General features: G+C 42.0%; 1 protein-coding gene across 1 annotated transcript in view; it reads left to right on the top strand.

Annotated features, from left to right (window-relative positions):
• Positions 1–91: 91 nt before the first annotated feature.
• LOC131262488 (zinc finger protein rotund) overlaps positions 92–27789 on the top strand; it is a 29833-nt gene continuing 2135 nt past the window's right edge. Inside the window, exons 1-4 of the mRNA XM_058264504.1 lie at positions 92–706; positions 1279–1833; positions 11795–11881; positions 12261–12578. Of these exons, the coding sequence (XP_058120487.1) occupies positions 92–706; positions 1279–1833; positions 11795–11881; positions 12261–12578 (1575 nt within the window). The remainder of the gene's footprint in view (positions 707–1278; positions 1834–11794; positions 11882–12260; positions 12579–27789) is intronic.

Raw genomic sequence — 27789 nt, 5'->3', positions numbered from 1 at the left:
GTTCAACCTTTTGCAAAACAACCAGTGAAAAAGTTCTTGGAAAAGTTCCTGTTTCTTGTTCTTGTCTTGATACCAACTTACAACCAACGCAATGACACCTTCCAAGCTTCGCATCAAGGATGATCTTTACATGCGACTATCGCCTCCTCAAACCATTGGGATGGCGATCAAAGCCTCTAAACGGAGGGGCTCTCCATTCTTCCACCATGAGGACGAAGCTCAATGTTATCCAGATCGTGTGGGAGATGAACGAACCAACATCGTCAACGACGAAGAATGCCTCCCGAGGCAACCCGATGCCGCGAAAGAACGCCCTTCGTTTGGGGAGGAAGACACGAGTCAGGACGGCACATCCGATGGACGCAGTCCACAGGCTGCCAAATCTTCCTTCCTGTTCCCGACCCATTTCTACAAAAACCTCTTCGCCGCATCGGCTTCCTTGCTAAAAAAACAACATCTCAAAACCACCTGTGATGTCGGTGGACAGGATACTGCATGCGACGGTGTGCTTGGAGATGAAAAAGCGCAGGATCTTTCCGGCTCCCAGCAGGGATCGGTTCCCGGTGTGCAGGATCATTCTTTACGTCATCTTCAAACGCATGCCTTGAGTCAAGATTTTTCCGCAGGCCAACAGCAGCCCACGCACGATGTTCAAATAAAACTCGATCGAGAGTTTCGAGTGAAGAAATGCACTGAAGATGAAGAGGTCAGTCAGTGTCAGTTTGTACTTTATGGCACCCAAAATAAAAGAATATCTGATTTTCATAAGATTTTCTTCGTTTGTGTGTGTTTTTCAATTATCATTCTGACATAACCATTTGGATAAATTCTCGTTTTATTGCATTGAAGAATGCCTCGTTCTTCACTAGCTTGGTTTCGGTAATGCTCATCGTAAGGAAATTGTCGTAACGTTATATTTTAACCGTTTAGTACGAACATGAAAAATAAGAGGGAATGATTTGGATGCCGCGAGTAAATGTTTATCTATAGCTAAATGATGAATGATTAGGCAAAACGATAAGTATAGGAAATAACGATATACTAATTGGAAGAACATGAAATGAAGAGAATAAATCGTGGATTTACATACTTTTCAAGTCAATGAACATATTTAAGTTAAATTTATTTGGTTAAAAAACATTAGGAGAATGTTTCCTATCATCAATTAATTTCTGAAACCTCGTTTTCTGCAAACCATTATCTTCATACCCTTGAGAACCTTGACTCATACGATGTTCAATAACTTACTCACACTTTCCCCACTCTTCTGCCCGACAGAAACCATCGAACGCGTTCCCGTGGCTTTCGGAGGCGACGAACAACAACGACTACTCGAAGAACAACAACAACCATCACCACCACGGGACACCTCCACATCTGCACCCTCCCCATCATCCCCATCACCCGCACCATCCGCACGCGCACCCGCATCTCACGCACGGCGCCTCGGGCGGAGGAAGTCAGTCGAGTCTCGCCGCAGCCGCCGCCGCTGCCGCTGCCGCCGCCGCCGCCAACTGCAACCGGCACGGGCACATCCACCCGGAGGACACCAAGTGCCGGTCGCTGCACTGCGGACCCCCACCGTCGCCGTCCGCCTCCTCCAGCCTAGCGGCCAACGAGGGAGCCACTCCCGACTCCAGCAGCACCACGGCGACCGCCACGGCCATCCCGAACTTCAACCAGATGCCCGTGCCGGGCGGGGTGCAGGGCCAGAACCCGACCCAGGGCCTCGTGCACTGGATGAGCGCGGTGATGGCCGAGCACATGACGTCCAACCCGCACCACGATCCGGCCACCGTCGGGATGCACTACATGTGGAACGGGCCGGTCGAGGTGAGTAAAACCATTGCGGTTTGATACACTAACATGAATGTAAAGAATGCTCCTGTTTTTGGCTTACAATCTTCTGCCGGAAAGAACAGTCGAATTTAAACTACCTGAAAGGTAACCATTTTAAAAGAACGATTCAAAAAACAAATTCACTCTTTTGATCGGGTTTTAATTGACGGTGACTTATTTGATGATCGTTAGAAATCAAATCGTTAATATTTTAAATGAAAGTATTATGATATATAAGTATATTGATATTTTTTTTTTACAATTTTCTAATAAATTTTCTATTGAATCTTTCAATCCTAACATTTTTTATTTACGAAATACCTCAATAGATTCGTCTACATGATATGCACAGTGTTCAATATATTCTCATACAAAATCGAGCTTCAACTATTTCAAAATACTAAGTTGGATATTCTAGTTTTTGTTTTTAACCTAGAGCTACATTTTCATAGATTATTTACAGAAGAAGATTTGGAATAAGGATCAACCGTTTTTTTGTCAACTAGTTTGAAACGTGTTTAATACCGTATTATAGTACACCCACGCCTTCCATAGCTATTTTATAGAATAGATAGAATAGGTATGGAAATTCAAAATAATTACATTTAGATCTGGTAAACTGAGAGGCCTGTCTTTGTGGATAAAAAAAAAACAGTAAAATTTATGCATTAACATTTATTGATCAAGTTAACAGTGATAAAAGGTGCTTAAACACATCATCCATCAACTACAACTTTTCTGTGTTTATCTTTTTAATGCCCAAAACAACACATTTTAGAATGTAGATCGTTCTCACCGTTTTTGTATAAAAGTTAGAGTTTTTTTTATTTCTTTCCGGGACTATATCATCTTTTATTGAATATAACATTTGATTGAAAATAGCCAACTAACAATGTTTATGCCTTGTATAAACATAGTAGAATATTTTTAAAATATGTAAAAGCTCAGCTCTACAGCTTGATGAAAAAAGAGTATGAGAATATATTGGACACTCTGCAGGTTTATAATAAATTTTATTATTATGGTTTTCTTTTAAAAACACACCGGCATCAGATACGCGTCCAAAATATCTTTGATATTAGATCAGCAATCTCACAGGCTATAAATATAGATAATTTCACAAGGTTTTTCTCCTATTGAAAAATTGTGCACCAACAACCATGATTTAACAATCCAGCAAATCCAACGCAACTCTTTCTAAGCATTCCGTTTTTCTCCTTACATGCGCATGTGTTTCTCTTCAATGTGGTTTGCTTTCAAGGGTTTGGGCGAGATGAAGCATCCATACTCCCTAGCCTCTACTATGGAGAGCAAAAAAACCTTCCTACACACACACAATGGTTCAATGGAAAAGACGAATGTGGATGGGAAATTGGAGCGGAGAACCATTCCTCAAGACACACGTATTCGTTTATTCGCTTTTTCTTGCCCGCACCTCTGGGTACGACTATCACCATCATCGCCACCATCACCACCGCAAAGGGCAAGATGATGGAAAGTAACGAAACAAAAACAAAAACATCACAAAGGAGCGCTGCGGGCCGCGTTCGAGGATGTGTAAGAAAAACAAACACCAACATAGCAGGGAATATTTAATGTGGGACAAAAAGTACCACATCCATTACATCCGTCCACCGCTCGTTGTTGCCCCAAAACGAAGCGACGAAGCGAGTGAGATTTGGTGTGATGAACCTTTCCAACCGGCCGCCTCTTGAGGAGGGTCAGGATTGTTGTGCCATGGGGGGTTTCATCTTTATCCGTGCTCTCTGGCGGGTATTTTTGTGTTTTATATTGCACTTTCTTTGTGCTTTTAGGAAGCGCGAAGCTATCCATAGTGCGTTCGTTTCGATTATGTTTTTCTATCGTTTTATGAAACGCCTCGAACTATGTTTGGTGAAAAATAAAAAATTGGCTTTTTTTATTTGGAAATACATTAAAAGTTTCAAGGTCGAACAGATATTTGCATTGCTTGTTGAGCCGAAGTTGTGTCAATACGTGAAGATGTAAAGCAAAATTAACATGATCACTGTTACGAAATTTGACGGGAACGGTTACAGTTTTTTTTTCAACAGTAGTCGATCTTTGCATTTTTAGCCATCACGTGTTAGACAACGTACAGAACAACTCAAATCCGTTATAGTAACCCAACACCTCGTCAATAGTTTTCTTTTCGCCCGAAGGTGGAAATACCAGGCGCCTCCATCGTGCATGTTCCAACACACACAATAAATGCACCAGTACGTGCACGATTGCAAACATTTCCTAACTCAACTACGTTCACAGTTCACCACTACAGATCAACACTAGTGCACATGCACTTACACGTCGCACGGAGAGCACACATCCGTGCTGCATATACCGTCGGAAAAACTCTGCGAACGTAACAATGCTCTCAGCTTCTATCGAGTACTTCTGGAAAAAGAAATGCATCTTGTCGATTTTTTTGTTTTTCTTTTATAGATCAGCTCTCGGAAGTGTGTATGTGAGAGACTAAAAGGTAAAATCGTTTAGCGAATCCTTTTTTTCTCTATCTACCCTGCTCGTACATTCTATCTGCTTTCCATCGAACTCTTTGTTCGTCCCCTTATGTTGTTGCTACAGCATCATTTTTAAGGTGCAGGAAAAAATGCGAAAACAAAACAAAAGCGATGAACAACACACACATACATGTAAAATGGTGGGGAAAACTCTACCTAACAGGGATGGTAGCAACTAAACGTGATGTATTGAAAAAGTGCTTCGATGCCATTTTTTTCGGCAGTAGTGCATTACAAGAACCAAACACACACACTTTCCTACACTCGTACCAATACACACCTCTGTAGGAAAAACTAACCTTGTACAGCTCTGGAAGTATTGGTTAGTCGAGTGGGCTAATACAAGCATGCTCAATTTGCAGAATTTCCACACTTTCGTAGGCAATTGGAGAAGGATTTGAGGCAGCGTCAGAACTATGATTTTAGAACATAGTGCCAAACGGAATGCTTTACGGATAGCTTTTGTTGATCTGTACTGGAATGATTTTCTTGTTCAAAAGTCCATCAAGGCTGAAACTATTTACATGATGTTAAACACTCGCAAAAATAAGTTGATAAAGATGTAATGAACAGTTTATCTGAGCTTCAAACTTAAACAGTAATAAATATGTTATTGTAAATCGGAAAATGATATAAGAGTTAAAAAGGTAACAACTTTTTAAAATTATTTGAGACAGTTTGAAAATATGTTTTCCTTCAAAATAGTGTATCATCCTGTCGGATCGAACTAGGAATTAATCCATTTATCTTATTTTTCTGTATTCGGTATATAACAGCGAACCTCGTAGTCGATAGTCGTATATTTTTCATACTATACCAAGCACCATAACATGCATTCCGAACCTCGTACGATGCAAGCCATAAGTCCAAAGGTGTCTCCAATTACCTCGGTGTGTCGAACACTAGAAACCTTTGGATTATTTGTGTTCATGTCCTTTCCGCTTCCGAAGCGTCAAATCTCCTATGACCACATACATCTGCCGACGCATCCATCGACCGGTCGCCTATATTCGCAATAGGTGGGTGTTTCAGGACATGAAAGAATCGCAGGCATTTGGCAAACACATGAGCTCAGCATTTGGCTTTGATTTCCCGAGCCATTTCCCATGTAATGATTTATGGCTTTCACCAGGATTCATTACATCTCGCTGATTTTTTTCCCGAGTTTCATTTTCAAACATCCACCCCCAGCTTGCGGCCGTCAATAATTCAAGGCCGGATGCTCGAGCGCGTCGTCGGCGGGCAAGGCCAGTTCGGGTAGCAAAGATGAAAAATAGGTTCTCATTTTTCATGATTAAATTCAAATATTTGCAGTTTACACACAGCCGCGCCGATGTTGGCTGGGTGGATCGTAATATAATGTTCGAGCAATGATTTTTGTAGCGCTTTGTTACAATCACGCCTTCTCGATAAACCTTGTCGAACAGAGTTAAATTATTTTCCGATAGTTTAGAATAAAAACAGTATACATAGCTTCGTATGTCACCATCAAACAAATTTTGCTCAAATGGCCGGATTTTTTTATATTACCGCAATCTAAACTATGTTTAGTTACCCATTTGATAGTTTATGAATAACGATTAAAAACCAGACGGTATAGTTTTCATTTTCTACCATTATGTTCTATTTTATTTCATTTATTTTAATAGTAAAAATAAAGCAAAACATGTTGCAATGAGAAGGCTAGATAAAGTTTGATTGTTGCATACTGCTTTGAACAATAACTCCCCCAGGTATCAAAATCATCCACTCTTTAAAACCACAACAATAATAGTTTTGACATCCTATTAGAATATTCTAAACATGAGCGGAACTTAAAACATCAAAAACCGATGAGTGTAACTCGTAACTTTAAAATTCATAATAAGATCTTACACGATCCAATACGGCCATTAACAGAAGTCTTTTGATAAAACGAAAACATTTCATAGAACAACAATTTTCTTAAGAAAACAATTTCCTCAAGATTCAAAATTGACAATAAAACTATATTGAAAATTGACAATTATAAAGAACGATACCAACGTCACTATTTATGATCTACATTTTTAACGATGAAGAACATTTGTAAAAAACATGAGATATTGCATCTTCCAGCCGGTTTATATATCCAGGATACCTGTTACGATAATTTTAGTGATGTTTATCAAAGCGATTCAATTCATTTTGCGAATGTACCATGATCAAAAGTTTTGTGAGTCGCTATTTTATTTATTCAGACCGCTATGACAGTTTTGACTGTAGATCAAATATTTGTAGATTTTTTCTGGTAAGTGAGGATATGTTAATTTGTATGTCAATTTAATTTAGTTTTCTATGTAAATTCAAACAAATATTTGTTTGTACAATCGGATATTGGCCTAAAAGAAAAATGTAGTGGCTTATGCTCCATAACAGCTGTTGAAAATCCTATAATTTTATGTATTTTCAGAAGTAATTTTATTCCGACTTTCATATTTCGTGGCCACCTTTCTTTATAGTTTTGTTGAAATTTTTTGTCAACTTTACTTCTTCCAGTTGTTTGCTCAAATATTGTAATAACTAATCAAATGAGATTAAACAAGAAGAACGTCGCTTGATTTCCTTTCCCAGAACTGATTCCCTTATTTTCTTTATGCATATTGTAAAGACAATTCTCTGATCGTCACAAACATCCCGTTGCGAGGAATACGAAACGAAACAAACTTTCAATAAACAGTCTGCTTGCAGTTCCCGAAACATGCAGAAATGTTCGCACTCCGCACGTAGTTAGTGTGGCTGTCCAATATAATTTTTTTCATTATGAATCGTACCACCGCGCGTTCGCACCCTCCCGTTTCACATGCACCCGTCGCCCGGCAATGCCCAGTAGGCAATTTTTCTCTAGCTCTGCAAACAAAAAATCTAATTAAAACTACGAATTTCAAACGGGTCTCGACAAACACCTTCCCCTTCGGCCCCACGCAACCTCCTCTTTCCCTCGACCAGAAGCTTTCGATGTCCTTGTGCCATGTCCGGCGGCCTCCCGTCGCATTAATTCCTCTTCAAAGCACACGCTGATTGCGTTTCCCGCGGGAGATTCTTGTTCTCTTCTCCGGAAAAATGCGTCCTCCGTACGGTGGAGCGTTCCCCTTTTCTCGTGCTCGTGGAACGCAACCGGCTAAACCGGGCCTCCCGTGAAAGTAAATCATTTAATGTACATTCGACCAACACGCTATCGCCATTTCCGAAATGAGCCGGAATGGTGCTGAAGCTGCCCCGGTGCTGGCAAAAGGGACCCGGCTGCCACCACACCGAGGCACGTACACGCGTATCCCTGTCCACAAACACACACGCACACATATACGGTCACATACGTGAGGCGGGGAGATGTGTGTATCACTGCTGCCCGGTTCCAGGATTGTTCCCGTGTGCTGCGTGACGAGCACAAGGATGATGCGATGCAGGCTCTAGCTTCGGACACAGGACGCAAATTTGAGCTCGCAACGTTTCGTTTTTTCCCTAGTTTTCATTCCTATTTTCCAATTTAAACTGGATTGGTAGGGAGCCCCGCGCGTTCGGACACTCCACGAGGCGCTCTCGTATTTCGTTGATTCGAAAAAACATCCAGCACCGAACGCACTTTCCGGGTCTGTCCTTCGTCCTTGTTTCGAGCGAAACGGGTTCCAGCGTCGCTTCCCACGGGCACTGTCGATTTTTCAGCGCTTTTTTCCCGGACAAAAACCCGGGAGCGAGGGAAGTGATGGGAAAAAATCCGAATCTTGGAGCGAAAAAGAACGGACACAAACGCGGCATCGCTCAGCAGCAGATCCTTTCTATCGTTACCATAGATTCATCAACACGTTTCAAACTTTCCCAACGGCTCCGACACGGACCGGTGGGGAGAAATTCTACTTCCTGCCCGTCAGCCCACACGTCCGTCCTACCCCCCCCCCCCCCCCCCCCCCCCCGGGGCCTACATGAAACCGATCACCCTTTGCCGTCGAACCATGGCTTCCATCAAAGTGATGCAATCAGAGGAGAGACCGGGACTCTCCAAGTGCCGCTTCCCCCTGGAGCCTGGCCTGGTGTAGGAGGACGAGCAGAGAGGTCCGAGGGAAGCCCGAGAACCGATGTTGATGTGATGCTTTTCCCGGTTTCGATCCAGCAGCCCTCCGTGGCGCACCCGTGCGAGCTAGAGGCAAACCGAGAAGATCCTGTTTGGCCACCTTCCAGTTCCGGCCGGTCCCATGGCCGGTTTAATTTTCACCATCCACAGCTGCGACGGTGCAAGCGACCGGGGGCGCAGAGGAAAAAATGAACCAACAAACACCCACCCTGGCCAGAACCAAAGCGAGAGAAGGGGAAAAAAACGCGACGGCACTCGGCCAAGCGAACCAACGACCGCGCGGACGATCCGGCGAACACGAGCGAACGGAAAAAATTCAATTAAAAAATAACTTTGATATAAAAATTTTCCACCCTTGAGCTAATTTTTTCCAGTATTTTAAATAATTTTTCCACCCTCTTACGCTCCCGCTCGACACCCTTTTACCGCACGTTCATTTTGACTCGCTTCGTGCCGTTCGCGCTTTCCACGCTGGTTCGCGGTGCCGCATTTTCGCGAACAGTCGCGTTTTTCCTTTCGTCCACCCTTTACTTTCTTCTTCACCGACACCTTCCCACTCTTTGCACCCTTAAAGGCAGGGACGGCTGACACCCTTGTGCGGAATCGTGGGTCCCATCGAATGTGGGAGCCAAAACCGAAGGAAACTTATCCCTTCGTGCACCTCAACGACTTCCTTGCCTGGTTCTCCATTTCTCTTCTTTCCCTCCCGCTCCATTTTCCTAAACGCCGGGAAAAGATCATTTAACTATCGCGTGCTTCACTTTCGCGCGGGAGCCAATGGTACTCGTTGTTGGTGTTGGATGGCTTCTTTCCTGTAATTGAAAAGAAAATCGCTGGAAAGAATGCGTTTTGGGAAATTTATTAAAATTAATGCGACCTTTTCAATGTACCATCACTGGTACTGGTTGCCTTCGGTTATGCTTCTTCAATGTATCATTGATTGCACGTAGTTTCATGCAAGTACACAAAGAACTTATTATTTTCCCAAGCAGGCACATGATAATCAAAATGACATATAAACATAAAACAAAACCTAAAATGAATAAAGTCAATACAAAATGAAGGGAACATTCCAACGATTCCTAAAACTAAATCGCTTTGTATGTAATATAGCATTCAATTCTACATATATAAAAATTAATGTTTGTTTGCATAAAACTACGAAACTCATAAACGGCTAGACCAATCTTTATGATGTCTTTGAATGAATTGTTCCTTTTGTCCCAAGACAGGTTTAGAAATAAAAAAAGATGCATAATTTTGAAAGAAAAGTCAGAACATTTAAAAACAGACTACTTTTTTCCAGATACAAAATTAAATTCATTCAATTTTGTATACAAATGTTATTCGACTAACACCACCAACATCATCATAAACAACACCACTATCACAGCTACCACTATGTTCCACCCTTTTCCAGTAAAGTTTATAAAAAGCGTTGTAAACTGTAACAAATCACGAATAAATCATAGTTTTGTTTTATTATCTGGTTTTGCGATATGAGATCAGCAAGAATATTTCAACATATAAAATCATTATCATATAAAATCATAACATATAGAATCATTATTTTTGTTTAATGGTGAACGACTCATCGAATATTCTTTGAAATTGCTCTGTAATCGATTTGGGATAACTAAAATCTAATTAATCAGCATATGACAAATAAGGATCGAAATATATTTGCCAACATTATCCAAAACCTCCAAAACTCGTATCAATATTTGAGTATTGGTGTTCGGTTAAATTGGCCAAATACGTTTGCCAATACGTCGCCGTAAGCGACCTGACTGCTTTTTGCATTGAAGAAAATAAGATGTAAATAAGATGAGCCGATACGGGAATTGCAGTGAAACGTTCTGAAGAACATTTTCTGTCACAATTCCTAAACGTTTTCCGAGGCTTCTCCGAGAAAGAAGTACATCGAACGAAAATACCATTAGTGACAACGTGGACAGTTGTTTTTTCGGCTTGCGTCAATAGTTCCTTTGCGAGAAATTTGCTTTCGGTACATGTTCATCCTTATGTGATCTTCACTAATTCGCCTGAATTTAAAAAAAAGTTTTTAAAAATGGAAAGCAAACTGCACGGGAACAGTACAAAAAAGTTCATAAACGGGCTCTAGAAGTAATTGACAGAACATTGAAAGATCTCCGGAATAATAATCTTCGCTGTAGTGGCCGACAAATACAAACAAACAGTGGTGGACGAATTGAGCATAGTTTTAAATTAATCATCTGTGTTGATGCATTAAAACTGTTGCGATCGATTATGACTATGTGAATACCTGACAAAAAGTTAACAAATGCTTCTTCTGAACTTTTGAATAAACTATCGAAACTACGATTCGTCGAGTACACGATCAATTTCATCTTTCAAATACATCATTCGTTTTGGTTAAAACTGTACTATTCAAAATCATACTCCGCGAGACAAATCGATTGATCGCATTGAAAATGATGGCAAAGCCGTGAATTATCTAATGAAAATTCTAAATTCTTTGGACTTGCCTGACATGCCTCCTTATAATTTGTGAATTCTGAATTAGAATCTGGCACAATGATGCTTCGAAATCTTCATGCTCCAAAACTGTATGTGATAGTGGCAAGAATTTTGATGGGGACTAAAAATTGGCAGAATGATTTGTTATAACAATTTTATTTATTTGAGATTCAATAATAGTAAGAGATAAAGTTGAAAATATTTTTCAAATTGACAAATAAAAGTCAATTTTAAATTTACTATATTTTTTATCATAAAAATTGGACGGAACGAAGTTCGTCGGGTCTACAAGTCTGTTATAAAATTTGAATTTACGAGAATATTGCAAACCAACTATGATAAAAATGTTCTTGGTGATGAAGTTGTCAACAACTGCTTCAAAAAATTAAGCAAGTATTTTTTTCTTAGTTAATAGTTAAACAATCTTATTTAAGTGTCTTAAATCCGCTTCGAAATTTATTACTGATTGTTTAAGATCGATTAAGAATCAATAAATAGAGTGCTAACAAACTTTTGTTAACTTCAAATTGCATTGATCATTATCTCACGTAAATTTTCATTGATTAAAAAAGTCTTAACCGAATAAATAAAATTCAACAAAGTTTAGATATCACACTCTGTGCGAGTTTGAAACAATGCTGTACTTTCAAAACAATTGTTGATCGTTGTTCTGGCCAATACCTTTAATTACGAATATTTTCCTTCTCTCTTCACGCAAACACGTGCAACAAACAAATGTTCCTCGCGGATGTTGCGATGGATGAACGTGTACCACCACAACGCCCCCGTCGATCGCGCAACGAACGGTTGCGGCTTATTGCCAATTTAGCAATGTGGGCAGCACACGAAGGACATGGACTCGTACGGTGGCTGGCCGGCTCCCCGAAATCACATGTCCATGAAGCAGGGATACGAGGTACCGTCCTATGAACATCCGGTGACGAAACAATTCTATCTATTTTATCTTGCGATGTATAACGTTTCAGTTTTCATTTTGTTTTATTCTGCCTCATTGGAAGACAAATTATCATTTAAAATTGTTCCCGTATAAAAAATAAGGGTACAATTATTGATTGAATTTGGCTTGGAGAAATTATTTCATTAAGTTTCTAAAATACATTTATACATGTCACACCTTTCATTATGTTAGTAAAAAGCAATATTATTATAGAAAATTATTTGCTCCTATCTCCTTAATTTATTTTTTAAATATTTTTGATTATTTTTGTCAAATTTATGCAAATCTCCCTTCAACGACACATGCTAATTAAAAATCAATTTTCCACTTTTTGCAGGCCAAAATGAACCCGGTCGATCACCACCACCACCACCATCACCACCACCACAACAATCTGCAGAAGAGTCACATGATCGACGACGGTCGACTGCTCGATCACCACTCGATGCAGACGGGCGCGGCCCAGATGAGCCAACTCTACGGAGCCCGCGGATCATCCAGCAGCAGCTCACCGGGAGGTGGCCACGGGCACGGAGGGACGAACCCAGCCGCCGCCCTGCTCGTCGTACCCCAGCCCATCAACGCCACCAAAATCGGTGCGAGCGGCCTGCCAAACGGTACCGGCCGGAAGTACCAGTGCAAAATGTGTCCTCAGGTAGGTGTACGTTATTTTTCTACATACTTTCCCATACTACTGCTTCTTTCTAAATGAGCTACTTCGATGGTGTACATGATAATTTTGTCAGAAGAATAAATTATCCCCGGCTCCTCTCCCGGAACCGCAACGGTCCGTCCGTGCTCAGGCGCGTCGAAAAACGGGCACGAAAGGGAAAACTGTTACGGCTTACACCCATTTCCATCCGGCCGAAAGTGCCTTGGGAACGGTTGCCCGAATGTTAATAATTAACACATTCGGCCAACACCGCGCGGGCACTAATTGAAAGCACCCAGTACCTGGCAACGTATTCCTCTACCACCTAAATAACAACCTTGGCTTCATCCTTTTTAATATCCCGAACGCGAATATACAGATGAGCATGGGTCAAAACAAAATCAAACTTTGTAGATGCATTATTGGAACATTTTAAAAATGTTATAGAATCATTCATGTATGAACCAACCAGAGTGACGGTTTTCGGTTAACTGATAAATTACGTTATAGATAAAAAGGAAACTATTTTTCCTTATTTTTTTTATAGCAAAATGGACACTTTAATACTGTTTAGAATTAAGGTATGCTAAATAACATTCTTGAACCCTTCAAGGATTATTTGGATCTGTTGAGTTCATGTACCTTGAGTTTTTAAGAACGGTTAATGGGAAACAATTTCGAGGCACGCAGTTAATAAGACAGGGCAATTTTGTTAAAACATTCCCAAGAAGGAATGCAAGATAATGTATTGTTATTGAATGTTGAAGAATGTTAGTCAAAACTTTAATATAATTTACTTATTTAAGAAAGAACTTACCTTGTTTTGGTAAATCTAAATTCCTACAACTAACGTCCTGTCTGTAATTTATCGAGTTTTTAAATGCAAAAACAATTAACTGAAGCATTAACTAGCCGTTGGTGATTTGTTACACATTTAATCAAATGAACTTCCACAGCGTGAAAAGCTAGAGGGAGAGAAAAAACCGTCCCAATCCGATCCGAGTACATCCCAAATTTGAAACTTCTTCTGCCGTTGACGTTTCGAGCGGTCAATGAAGTGTCCTGTGCAGGACCAGGGATCCAGGAAAAAGAAAAAGAAACTCATTATCAACTAATTACAAACACTCAATCAAGCTAATGAAAGGAAACGAAATATGGAGTCCACTTCTCAACATCTTACTTCTCGAAGCCTCTTCGGTGTAGTTTGCGCTTACCTTGTCCTTCGTTTTGCGTTCGCCGGTTCGAGATCGCTCTCGCACTCCTTTCATTATCGCGCTGCCCGTGTGATCCGTCTTTCAATTTTGACCACTTTTCCCGGGCATCTTTTGCGAGCAATCGCTTTCAGCTTCTTTTTTTTTCGTCAGTTCCGGTCGGGTTCTTGCCAGTTGCTTATATTCTAGTTCCCTCCGAGGAATTGTTTTCTGCATCCTTTCTTAAGAGTTCCCTGCATTCCATGTTGACTGTGTTTTTTTCCATCTCCTATTCCCTTCTTCTAGGGTAGCACTTGAAACATAAACCGAACGAACCCTTCTTTATTTGATCCGAGGTGATGGAAGGCTTTTCCTCCGGAGAAAGATTGTACATTCCTAATAGGGGATGGTGGATCGCGAAAAATTAAGCGCAGTGAAAGGCGGTATTTTGCGGGCGTTTTTTTTTATTTCGCTACTTCGTTAAACTTAAGAAAAACCAACTTTGAAGGTTCCACTCCGTCGGGAACAGCCTTTTTTGTGTTGGTTGGTTGGATAAACCTTTTCCTTCCATATCTAAATTTAGACTGCTGATGAACATAATACTTCGAGCGTTTTCATCAAAAACAATTAAAACTTTACAACTTAGTTTACCGGTCACATCGGTCGCTGTTAACAAGGCTTACCCAGAAAGATCTTCGTAACGCCGCAATACATATAATACAGTTTTCTTCAGAAGCATACTCAAATTGAAAACACTTCTTTCAAACTGTTGGATGTACTTTGAAATAATTAAAATAGCCAAAACAAAAAAAAACTTCACACACTTTTATTCCGTTCTACGTTTTATGTCACCAATGTCATCGTTGGTTGATTTAAAGGCTAAACTTTCTAATTTCATCTTGACCTGTGCTGCTTCACCTTTCATTCATTCATTGTTGCATATGTGTGGTTTCCCAAAGAGGTAACTTTTCACTTCAAAATCGTATGTTTTTTTCTCATTGGACTGACTCACAGTTGTGGCTTCAGATCTCTTCCTGGACACAAATGGAACACTCAAATAAACCAAGCTTCCGTAAAGTAAAACTTTACCAATTCACCGAACGCTTTAGCAATGTTGGAACAATGTCGCACCACCCGAACGAACACGGTAGAGTGTGTGACAACTTCACTAACGACACCCGGGAAGTTCATCCCGTGCGCGAAAAATAAGGGCCACAAAAACGAAAACGACCAAATCATTTGTTTCAAAATAATAATAAAAAACTTTCCTATTCATTAGATGACAGATTTTTCATCAGTATTTGATTTTTTTTCTGCGAATGGTTTTGAAACAGATTTAAAAATGCTCTTGTTAGGAGAGAACAAGAAAAAAAGCTGTTAAATAAAGGAATAAGAGGAATTTCATTTTCTATAATATTCAACCTAACGAGAAAGCAGCTCAAAAATAAATCAATACAAAACAAAATAATTTAACGGAAAGGCAAATATAACTCTCACATTGGATAACTGATTGAACACGTATTTAAAAATAGGCCCATAAACTGAAAAAAATCATTAACTCGCATCGAAAGGCTACTGGTAAGAAAAATCACTCGCGTTCTACCTTATATGGGTATTTTTCACACCATCTACAAATTTCTTCATTTGGACTCGAAACAAATGTCAAAAATTCACTTTATCTGCCTACGGAAGTCTGCTGCCAGCGTCGGCGAGCGAAACCGCAGACACTCTTCCGCACATCCCTCCAACACCACTCCTGGCAAGGGTGGTCAGTCATGTCCCACCAACGACCTATCCTTTTCCGTGCTCCCGCATGATTCGTCACTGTCTCTTGCGCGATTTAACCGCTCCTTCACCTGCCTCTCGGTGTGGAAACGCAAATGGAAAACCCCGAAAATCCTTTGCCGCCCGTGGCAGGGAACTCTCGCAACTAAGCGACTTTTTCCGCTCGTTGCTATGTATTTTTTGGCATTCAAAAATAAAAAAGCTAAACTTCCCCCAAAAATTGATCGAACTTGCGCTAGAAGCGCACAACGGAAACAGCGAAACCAGACCCGAAATTTGGACATTTCTCTTCGTCCCCCCTTTCGGTTTCCATTGTATCTCCTTCTTTGCCTCAGAGCGGCTTCTCCGACTGACCTTCCCCGCATCCTTGCCATCCGAAACCATACACCTTACCATCGGCGTTAGCAACCCGTTCTTGCGCTGCCCTAAGCTCCCGTTTTCCATCCGACCGGCACCGAATTCGCCGATGGCTCTATCATTTAATCAACTCCCCCTAGCTCATGCCTCCTCCCAGGCCAACGTGTCCATCCAAAGCAACCGCCTAACCCCGGCATACCCATACACAACCACGCACCACTATCGGTGACCATCACATACCGATATACCGCCAACCCAACGCATCGACCGTTCGACGTTTGAATTCTTTTTTCACCTCCCCCCGGGCAAAGTTTTATTTTTCCTATCTTCCCTCCCATCTGCCGAACGAAAGAGGAAAATTTGTCGTTCTCACGGTAACCCGTGCAGTCCGGTGCGTTTCGCTGTTGTATCCTTCGACCTAAAGGGATCTGTGCGATGTTCCTTTTTCCGTTGCTACCAATGATGATGATGATGATGATGATGATGATGATGGTGATGGTGATGGTGATGGTCAGTCGTACATAAAAGAAGCGAGCATGATAGTGTGTGTTCGCGAAAACTGCGTATGTCAGGAACGGTTTGTTTGGCGTCTTATTGCACTTTTTTCGTCCTCGCTTCGTGCTCGATGGGATCGACTCGCAATGCAATCGCTTCCCTGTTTTTTTTTTTATTCTTGGAAAGCGTGCAAATAAGGATTTCCCGGAGAAACTCCACCACATAATTTCCCAGGCCAATATTCTGCCTCTATGGCACTCCGCATGCAGATTGTGCCTTGAGTCAACGGAATCGAATAAGCCAGGGATTCTTTGTGCGTCGACGCATCATCTGCAATCCACAAATGTGTGCAGTTTGGGTGCATCGTTTGTTCTTAAGGATGCAAAGCGTGTGTTTGTGTGTATTATGCGGCGTTCTCAATTAGGAATTGAGCTTAAAAATGGTTAAAGAAAAAGGCATTTCGATTGTAGCCTTCAATCTGCATAACATTTATAAAATATCAATCGAATAGAACAAGTGTGTATCGAATATTTAAATAGAATATACGATGAGGAATGAGGGGATTTTTTTCGACCATTCTTTCATTCTAAGTAAACAAAGAAATATAAAGGCCAACGTGCCAGTTAAAGCGAGGTTTCATTTTTTTCCAAACAAAACAACTAAACAAAAAGTCCGTAGTCTGCCTCGAAAATTGAAATAAAAAGAATTCTCTGGTAGCCTCTACCAGACCAGATCACTGACGTATCTTAATTTTAAAGAAAGCGAGCATTATCTTACATATTTTATAAAATAAATTCGATTATTCCTCATTGCGTTTGGCTGTTGATGTCTCATAATGTGCAATTTGATATCATCTAATCATTTTTATTGAAGTGTGGACTTTTATCAATTAGTTTTGAATGCTGTAGCAATGAAAAATTAATTTAAAATTTAAAAAAGTAGTTTGCATAGTCTAACTACAAAATATTACTGGCAAATAGTTTATCGTAAAGCGTGGGTCGTGAATTATGTTTTGGAGAAACATTGCTTTCTTAATGTAATATAGAACTTCACCGCGGTTTTTGTGTCTACACCAGGGGTCGGCAAAGTCCGATCCGCGGTTCAAATCCGGCCCGCCAAATTAGTTGATGCCCGTAAGAAAAAAATAGTGGTTTACACAAAAAATCCATCTCAATTTTTATCGGATTTGTTAACAATATCAGGATTATTTTCGTCCGAAAAACGAAGATTAAAACTGTTTAACGAGATGTTTCTGTTATATTTTATAAAAAATCTCGAAATGCAACAAAAATAATTATGAAAATGTTTTAAAACTGTTTAAACGATTAAATTTCAAATATTTTATCTAACTTTACTATTTGGAAATATGAAACTCCATTCAAACGGTACTGTTCTGAAAACACTAAATCCTCGTTTGAGGTATCCTGCCCGCGCTTTCGGTTTCCTTTTAATCATCTCGTCCTTTTTAGGAAATGTGTGCCGACCCCTGGGTTTAGACAATAACAACATAACGATATCGAAGAAAATTATTCCTCTAACTACTGTTTAAGCCTCTTCTACAAAATAAAGTAGAAAACAATTTTAAACAATAATTATGATAACAAATAAACGTAGAAAGATTTGGAGTAAGTAGTTCATCGTTGAAAACTTTCAAAATCGTCTTATATGCCAACAACTTTAGTATTCAAATTTTATTGAAATGTGTTGAAATTTAAATAATGATTAAGAACGGTAAAGTTAAGTTGATGAACTGATTTGAAAAGGTTTTTAAAATCGAGTTTAGCATATAACTTTTTTTTGTAATTTGGGCACTCACATGAGTTTCTAGAACACACTAGTTCGTCCTGGCCAATCGTTACCATGAAAACCGCATTTTCCGAACGGTGCCGCCAGACCACTCCGCAGTAGATGTTGTGTTTTGTCTGGTGAAGTAGTGCAGTAAACGGTGGACTAAGCGCCACTTCTCACCCCTTTCGCCACACACATACACACACCCACTGTACGCAATCAATAACGCCTCGAGAGACGCACAGCCGAACACAACGCATCGCAGCCCATCGGAACGCATCAAACTCCACCGAAAGCGCGTGCTGTGGTGACACGACGAGACGGGGTAAGGACGAGGGGGAGGAATGCCGAGGAGTATTTTCGGAAAGAAGACTGAAAAAAACGCTGAAAAATACGACGAATCCTCTCGTGGAATTATCTGTGTTGGTGCAGGTTCGGCACGTTCCGGAAAAGCGGTTTTTCTTTTTACCAAGCTTCGATTGAAGGAGAAAAAAAAACGTTCCCTCTCGAACCGCGATGGACGAAGGGAGTGGGAAATCACTCAAAGAACCCGTTCGCGTGGCGGACACCGCAGCCGCAGTGTTTGTGTGCGTGCGCTACAATATTTTTTCCTAGTTTTCCGCCTCCCCCTCCCCCACGGAAACCGAGCTTAGAGCATCAGCAGCGTCTGGCTTGCTCCGTAGCGTAGAGATCACATCTAGCGCACCTTCTCTGCCGTCTCGGCCGACGCATCCATCCTCCGTCTCTTTCCCATCCACGTGGAGTGATTTTTAAAAAATGCACGCACACAGGAAAAAATCAGCAAAAATCGCTGCTTCGGGTGCGAACCCCCGCACCCGCCCACCCGGGCGCTATATATACGCTAATGTTCTTTTTATTCTATTGTGCCACAAATCGTCCACGCCGCGCCCGCCCGCCTTCAAGTCAAAACGTGTGCCCGGACCCGGGCCACCACCACCGCATCGTCCAACACCGCGCACGATTTGCGCCCGAGTGGCCACACGAACGGCACCCGAGACGAACACAAAGCGGACATTGGCGTGCGCGCGAAACTACCCAAGTCGGTCTCAAGGAAAAGCAACGAAAAAGGCTGAGCGTTGGGAGAAGATGGACAGAAAAAATCCAGCCTCCCAACGAGAACCGCCGGGAAAAGCGAACGAACAGGGAGGCAGAGGGATAATTTAAATTTGACTGCGTAAAACACGCTGAGCCCGAGCCGAGGCGTCAATGAGCGGTGAGGACGAGGGCGGTGGGAAAGTGGGCAGCAAAAAAAAAAGTCCACGCAAAACTGGGGAAAAAATGCGCCTCCATCTCTTTCGCACTCGGACGCCGGATGGCTGAGCAGCGGTCCAGGACGAACCGGTGTCGGACCGGTCCGGCCATAAAAATTGGGGAGGGAGTGTGCCATTTTTTCCTCGACGTCGTTTTCTTTCTTTTTTCGTACCACCACGGGAGGAAACGCCAGCCAAGCCACGGTTGTGCCTGTATTGGTGGGAATCGCGCGTCGCGCGCGCGAATCAAACGACGAAGGGGACGAGGATGTCCTTTTTGCCTCCGTTGGCACCCACCCGCCCAAAGCCGGCCACCATCCGGCGTGAGGATGGTGCTGCCATGCCGCATCCTTGGGCACTCGAATTTAACCCGCGACGACGAGTTGCCCGCGTAGGAAAACGGGGACACGCTGTGATCCTTGCACATTACTGTACCAGGCGTGGGCGAGCGGGGCAGGAGTTGGCGCAGGAGCCGGCCATACGGATGTTTCGCTCACCCGCGCACACACACACACACATCCGCGCCGAGGCAAGGATGGCCCGGTATCGACACACATAGCCGGCTCGGCGCAACACGGATGCAACACATGCAAAAATCGGATTTTTTCTCCGCCAGCTCTGCTGGTGGTTCTGAGCTTCCGCTTTTCTTTTTTCCCCCCACATCACCCTCGCCCCATCTCCCTCTTCGGCAGGGCCGAGGTCGTTCGAGGTTCGAGATGCGAGGCATCCTCGCATTTTTTCCGTGCTACTCATTTCGTGTTCTTCGACTTGCTTTTTTTAATCGGCACTCATTACGGTCGGTGAACATCGGCGTGACGGAACCGCGGGAAAAGTATTGCTATCTAGCGTTAATTGGTTTTGCGTTAAGGTGTTTAATTTATGACAATAAAATACAACTAAGTAGCAGAAAAAAAACATCTGCTTTTGACAACATGGTGTGACTTTTGCTTTATCTCAAAATACAACATTTTTATTTTTATATCATGGAAAACACACCTTGCAAAGGAGAACTCGAAATATTGCAAAAAACTGCACCCAAATAGAAGAATATGTCTTGCAAAAATAATAAAATCGACCTACGTCTATCAGAAACTAAGATAACTATTAGTACGCTTAGAAGTACAAAACAGACACATGGAAATGTGTAAAACATCGAACACTGTGCAAATGTAATTAACCCCTGCACAGTCCTGCATTTTCGTGAAAATGGCACAAAAAATTGACACTTACTGTTTTATAAATGTTTGCATAAGTTTTGGTCAAAACTGCAGAAAACATAATATTTTCAAAAAAATTTGAGGATTTTATTGATGAAATTATGGTAAGTTTGCAAGCAAATGTGCAAGTATGTTTGTTCTAACACGTGTGTTATTAGTGTTTGTGATCACCAATAATTTGCACTAATAAGCAAAAATAAGGTTCAATTGCATCGAATAGTGTCAAATAAATGAATAAAATTTTGAAAATACATAACAACGAAAACTAGAACGATGAAGCGAAAGGACTGTGGCGATCATTAACCAGTTTCTTAACAAAAACATCAACTAGCCAAATACAATTGGTTTAAATGGGTTGAAATTGTTGTGACCTGTATGCTTTTTGTCGCCATTTTTGCAGATGTTTCTAATCCGTAAACTGGTACCTTTCACTATATTTGTTAGCTTTCTTTTAAGGACTTTTGTAGCATTTTTAAAAATATTTGATTGTAAAATTGATAGGAATAATCAAAAGTCAAGACTACTAACGTTTAGTTTTTGACAATTTACAACTTAAAATTAAGGGTGACTGAGAACGTTCGCTTTGTTCAAGCCTCTAGGGCGATATGCCGATGCTACCGGCGTTGGGTATCGTTTTCTTCGGTCGTTTTTTCTTTCCACCGCTCGACACAACCCTTGCGAGTTCGCCCAACTCCACCCTACTCTTCTTCCCCTCTTTCTCTTTCATCCACACCGATTCGTTCCGCGATACACCCCTCACACACAAATGCGTTTTATCCACCAACACGATCGTGTCATCGTCTCGTCGCTGGGTGGTCAGCACCCTGGGAGGGTTAAAAATTTGCACACGATTTTTTCTCCAGCCTCCCCTGCTTTGCCTGCGTTCCCGCTTTCGCCGTTGCCGCTCGCGACGCCACCCTTGAACGCCCAATCGTATCATCATCAGGAGCACCTTTCGTTTCCCACCTGTCCAACCCCTTCCGCCCTCCGATGGGCCATGATCCCTAGCTCCCCACCTCGTTCCGGGACGAGAAAAACCGTCCTCTTCACACCGAGCGGAGGCAGCATCGTCGGTTCGGCCAGTTTCGGCCTCGGCCTTCTCGGCTGGTTTGGCTCCTCGGGAGGCTTGCGGACGCGCTTGAGGTTTGGGTCGGCTGCTCGCATCGCATCGGACTGCGTGCGGACGGCGGGCATTGGGGGCCGGGCCGGGACGACGGACGTGCGCGGGGTTCCGGGACATCCAGCCCAACCAGCTCCTTTCAAATACACGCCACTTTTCGGGCAAAAAAATCAGTCGAGTTTTTACATTCTAATGAGTAACAGCACATAAAAATCGCTTCTCGCACCGACCGTAGCTCGCGACAACAACGGCCACGACCACGACGACGACGCGGTCCGAGATCAGCGCGTTCGATTGTTTCGCGGTGCAAAGCGGAAACGGAAACACACAATAATTTGTGGCGCGTTATTTAGTGCTGGCCGTGATTTCTCACCCCATTTGCCGACGCGACTGGCGCAGCTTTTTGTCTTGAGCTCGGCCAATCTTACGCCGTGCCGGCCGCTTCTTGCGCTGGCCGGATCGGAGGATTTCGGTAAGGTCAAATGCGGTTCGCGTGCGAATGTGACAGTTCCCGGTGGTGGCTGCTCCGAGCGTTTGCAGCGAGTGCAAGTGAAAATGCAAACGGCGTGGGAAAACCTGTTCTCCCCATTTCCACGCCCGGTCCACGCCAGTGCTAAGAAGGCATAAACCAACCCGATCCGATCGTTCGAAGGTGCACAGTTCGACCGACCGCTTTCGCCAATGCCGATTGCGCGCCGTTTTCGTCGCGTTATTCTCGCGGTTTTTTTCTGATGGACAGAACAAAATAGTGTCAGTGGTGATAGAAAAAAAAGGATAAACGCACACACACACACACACACACAAGCTCGCGGACATTCGAACCTGAATGGACGGATGGATGGGGTGGGAGACAAATGTTATAGAATCATACGATAGCATAAAAAAGAAACCCCTACACAACGCACGCTGGGAGGCAAGAAAATCCATCCAAATGCCGACAAGGGCAAATCGGTCCAGAAGTCGCGACTGTCACGGTGACTTTTTATTTCCGTTCCTGGGACCGGGATCGAATTAAATAAAAAATAACATTCACAAGAATTCACCAACACAAACATACGTCAGCCGCGCAAGGGGGTAGGCAAGTTACGGCGACGAAGACCGGCTTCCGGATCTGGGCAAGAAAAACCGTTCCACCGATCCGAGCGGGAAAAAGGAAACCAAAAGGAGCACGGCATCGCAAAAACAACCAGCATCCGCACCGAAAAACCCAAACAAACATCGACATCGGGATACGAAATGTCATCGAATGGGGCTAGGCAGAGCAACAACGAGACGAGAAGAAAAAAAGTTATTAGAAAACAAATAGGAAAATATCTCACCCTCCGCTTCGCCACACGTTTTCCGTTCCGCTTCTCCGTGTTGTGCACCGCGAACGAACAGTTTCGTCGCGGACGCGAACGAGTCACCGAGGGAAAATCAAAGCTCGCGCCAGTTATACTCTTTCACGGCGGGCCTTCATTCAACCTTTCCCTCCAGACCGGTCGGGAGGGAAAGGTTGATCGATCTGCGGGAAACGTGTTCGCAAGGCGTGCACCGATCCTGGCGGGCAGATCGCATTGCCCGGCGTCTGAAGAAACGTTTCACCAAGAGTGCCTTTTCCCAGTGATTGTCCCTTTCTTCAAAAAATCTGTTCGGCGTGTGCGGAAGATTAAAGATAGTTTGTGATGAGGCAACATAGACGGAAGTGGTAATTCTAACTGATCGAAGAGACCCTACTTTTGAGGCCAGCAGTACTGCTTAAGTGAAAATCAAAAAATATACAGGACAGTGAAGTGGTAAATTGTATATAACTAATCTTTATCTTTAGCCATCTGCAATTGATGATCTACTACCTACATGTATAGAAACATTTGCATTCTTATGAACAAAACAGTGTCAAAAGGATCCTTTGCTCGATCACGCAGGGATTTTTTTTTTATAGTGTTATCATGGTAGCATTTCACATTGTACTGTTATTTTCCTCAACTTAGTTGGAAGACGGAAGTACATTGGATGTACAAGCTTCCGAAAACATTCTATATGAATCTAAAAAATACATAAAGTAAGCCTTCCAATTTACAAACGTTGAATCTTACTAAATTATTTCAAACTAGTGATTTGTTTCATTAAAATTTAATTTGAATATATTGTAAAGTGATATGCTGTACGTGTGATATGAAGTTATGGTCGATATATCTCTACATTGAGAGAAAAAAACTATTTATATCTGCAGTTTTGAAACATAAGCTCTGAATCAAAATGTATAGACGACTCACAGAACTCTTCGCAACCCGACGGCATTAAATGTGTGTAGCCGTGGAAATTCAGATTTGCTTTGAAGTAACACCCATGACGGGACATAATGGAGGCGCCTTGTACTTTGTGATATTGATGGCGCAAAATATATTTTATAACAAGTGCGCTTACTGTGTATATAAAGTTATTTCCGTGTTAATATGAAGTGGTATTAGGAATGTTATCATAATGTTTTAATGCAATGAAATATACACAAGTGCTTAAGATTGGTTCATTTTAATTGGTGGTTTAGTTTTGTGATGCCTGCGGAAACTTCATTGATCACAGATGAAATATCGCAGATGCTATGTTAAATTCGTGTATTTTTCTTTCTCACTACAAAGTACAGTTCTCCGCTAGAAGAATTTATAGAAAACGTGTATAAATAGTCGTGTAAGAAGTGCAATACCCTGCGAGTGGTTCGAAAAGAACTTTTTGGAGTTCCATCGAGGTTGCTCCGTCCAATCCCTTCAAGCTGGAGGGACGCATCGTTGAGTACTCCCGGCCGGGAGGTGGTCTCGACTATCACAACTCTCCACTGATTGGCGAAATTGCTGCTGCCGGTGATTACACGCAGTTCCATCGGTCGATCGACCAATTGCGATCGCTGAACGAGCGTGGAATCCTTGCGTCGGCATCGAACACGCAGCTCACCGTCACGTTCACGCCAATCCAGACCAATGGCAATAATGTTCCTGTCGTGCTGGACTATAACCAGCAACAGCAGCAGCAGCAGCAGCAACAGCAACAGCAAGTGCAGCAGCAGCAGCAGCAGCAAGTTTCGCAGCAGCAGATGCAACATCAGCAACATCATCTTCAGCAGCAACAAAGTCAGAAAACTTTCCTTCCAAACGGAATTGTCGCACACCACGATTTCAAACCCGCCAACAACCTTAACGGAATCAGTGGTCCAGCCAACAACATATCTCTCGCAGTCAACGGGCTGCTGGTGGGCAGCAACGGGGTCCCTCTGATCGACGAGCGCCTCGGAAACAGCACTAACCATCTTGGAACCGATGGGAACAATCTGCACCACCCGGGACCATCTGTTAATCCATCCAGTGCCGTGAATGGTACGTCGCCGGGCCAACGATCGAACGGAAATGGTCCCCCTCACACCAACAATGGACCGAACACAAACAACAGTGGCGTCACTGCAGGTGGAAACGGACCTGCGAGCGCCACTGGCGAACAGATTGATCTCGAGCTTAAACATTTTATCGTCGAAAAGAAGGAACTGGACAGCTCTTGTCCAGCGTCGCCAACCAGCGGAGGGCTGCTTATGTCGCATCAGCAGCAACAACTAATGCAAGACTCTGACGATTTGTCCGATTCGAAAGACTCGAAGGTAAGGTAGCAGACCCGAGCTTGTTAAAGCCGACCAATCCAAAAGTTCTTCCTTGGCCAGTTTGGACAGCTATATAAAAACTTATTTTGTTACTGTGAATATACTTGTGTGAGTTGCGCAAAACATTGCCTTTTCCTGTTAAAATTGTGCAAACGATTGACAATTTTATGATTAGAAACAGCGACTTTTCACGATGTTTGAAAACAAAATTAAACCAACATGGGGTCTCCTGGTACTTCACACGACACAAAACATCACATTTTCGTGCTAAAATTGTGCAAGCAACTGACAATCGGATTTTATGATTAGAAACAGCTACTTTTGTATTTAAAAAAAAAATCATCATGAGATCTTCTGATACTTCACACGACAAGATGAGCGTAACGGATATTCGACACAAAACATCACTTTTTCTTACTAAAATCGTGCAAAAAATTGACCATCGGGTTTTATTATTAGCAATAGCTACTTTTTAAGATGTAAAAAGAAGAACAGCATTCACCTTGAAGCGAAAAAAAAAAAATTACTGACCGTTTATGCGAGCTTTTACTCTTCGAATTATTTTATATGTTTATGTTAAAACCAAGGTTCCCATGCGATGCTTTCCTACGTTTAATTAAAAATTATGGAGAAAAAACCGGGGAGCTTTATGTAAATTTTAGGTTACCATAGTTTAAAAAATTCTTTAATACACAAATATATCTTTTGTTGCCAACATTTTGTTTAACATAAGCCATCGCAAATTGATAATTTGAATATTATGGAGGTAGACTAAGAATATTTTAAATTGAAATGATTTATTGTCTAATAACAATGCGTTACATTATTCATGTAAACATTAATATGTACCTGTACATTTTCTGCTACAATTTGGCTCACAGAGACCTTCTGTTCATCCTAACAGCAAAAACCCAATGAATTCATTCAATGACATATTCAAATGTATGATCATCAAATCAAATTCATCTATCACTGTGAAAATGTATCAGGTATCGGTATTAGGAACGGCTGACCACCGTTCTATAATATACCGTCTTTCGGTATATTCTCTAGCTTCATCTAGGAGATGTCATGCCACACAATAATGGTAATGAACCAAACAGTATAACTCGTTTTCTGTGTTTGTTCGGCTTGTTGTTTCCTTTTTGCGACTTAAAATTGGTCTTTAAAGCAGGTCCACAGATTACATATGCATGGTCTATGGCTTTAAACACGTTCACATATTTTATCGTCTTTCATAGCATACACCTTTTGTAAACAATATTTAAAACATTGTTATACTACATTCAGTTAAACCCAAAAGGTAAACAAACATGCCATCATATTTTCTCTTACTGTTATCTACTTCACACAGTCTTTAGGGCGGCCGATAAGAGTCGTAAGATTTTCAAGGACATCCCAATTTTAAACAAAAAATCATCACACATTCTTTCCAAAGCATTAGATAATTTATTTGAAATAAAAACACTCAAGCATTCGTTTTCTTGCTGCAGAATAATTGAAAATGAAAACGAGTTTTGAATTCCTATCATACAAACCCCACAAAACCTATGAGGAATATTACTTAGCAATTCTACCACTAGTTCCAACAACAGTTTCCCAACGCAGTTTCACACCACCTCGTCCATTCAAATTTTCGTCTTTACCTTCCCAGCTTTCCCTGTGCCTCTCGCATGTCCCGTGTAAAGCTCCCGTGTTACGGAGTTTAATTACACTCTCCCATAGCGAGTACGGCTTGATGACAGCAACATGGAAGAGTGCTTCTACGGCATGTTATGGAGGAGTGTTTTTTTTACGCTAGAAATTATGTGCAAAATTTGCCAACAAACGCAATCATCGCACCCGCAATCTGACACTTCCGGTGGCCCTGATCCTTCCACCACTTGGCATCTGTAGTGCCGCAAGCGACTGAGCGTGCAGCTCGCAAGTTGGCCCTCGCTGTGTATCCTCTCAAAACTACACCTCGTCCTGCCCAGTTTGTTACAGGACTCGTTTTATGTAACGAAAGACAAACCCAAAGGAGTGTTCCCATTTTCTGTGTATGTTCATATTGTCATCCTGGGTGATGAAGATGTTAACTAAAACGTTACTCACAATATGGTGGAGGTGTTTGTATTATCCGTATGATCTAATTGTCCCCGCTATTTAGAGCAGATATCTCAGCATGTTTCGCATCCTTTCAAATATGATCACTCCAGCTCAATTGAAGCACAAGTTAAATTGTTATCAACTTTATAAAGGAAAACATTTAAAGCACTCCTTTCTTCCCGTTATGATGATATCTGTGAATATCGTGGTTTTCAATTACAAATGTAATACTACCACAAAAACTCATACGACATCAATATCGCTATCACGGCTCATTATCA

The sequence above is a fragment of the Anopheles coustani genome, chromosome 3 (genome assembly GCF_943734705.1).
Source record: "Anopheles coustani chromosome 3, idAnoCousDA_361_x.2, whole genome shotgun sequence".
Lineage (NCBI taxonomy): Eukaryota > Metazoa > Arthropoda > Insecta > Diptera > Culicidae > Anopheles > Anopheles coustani.
This window is presented reverse-complemented; position numbering and strand designations above follow the sequence as displayed.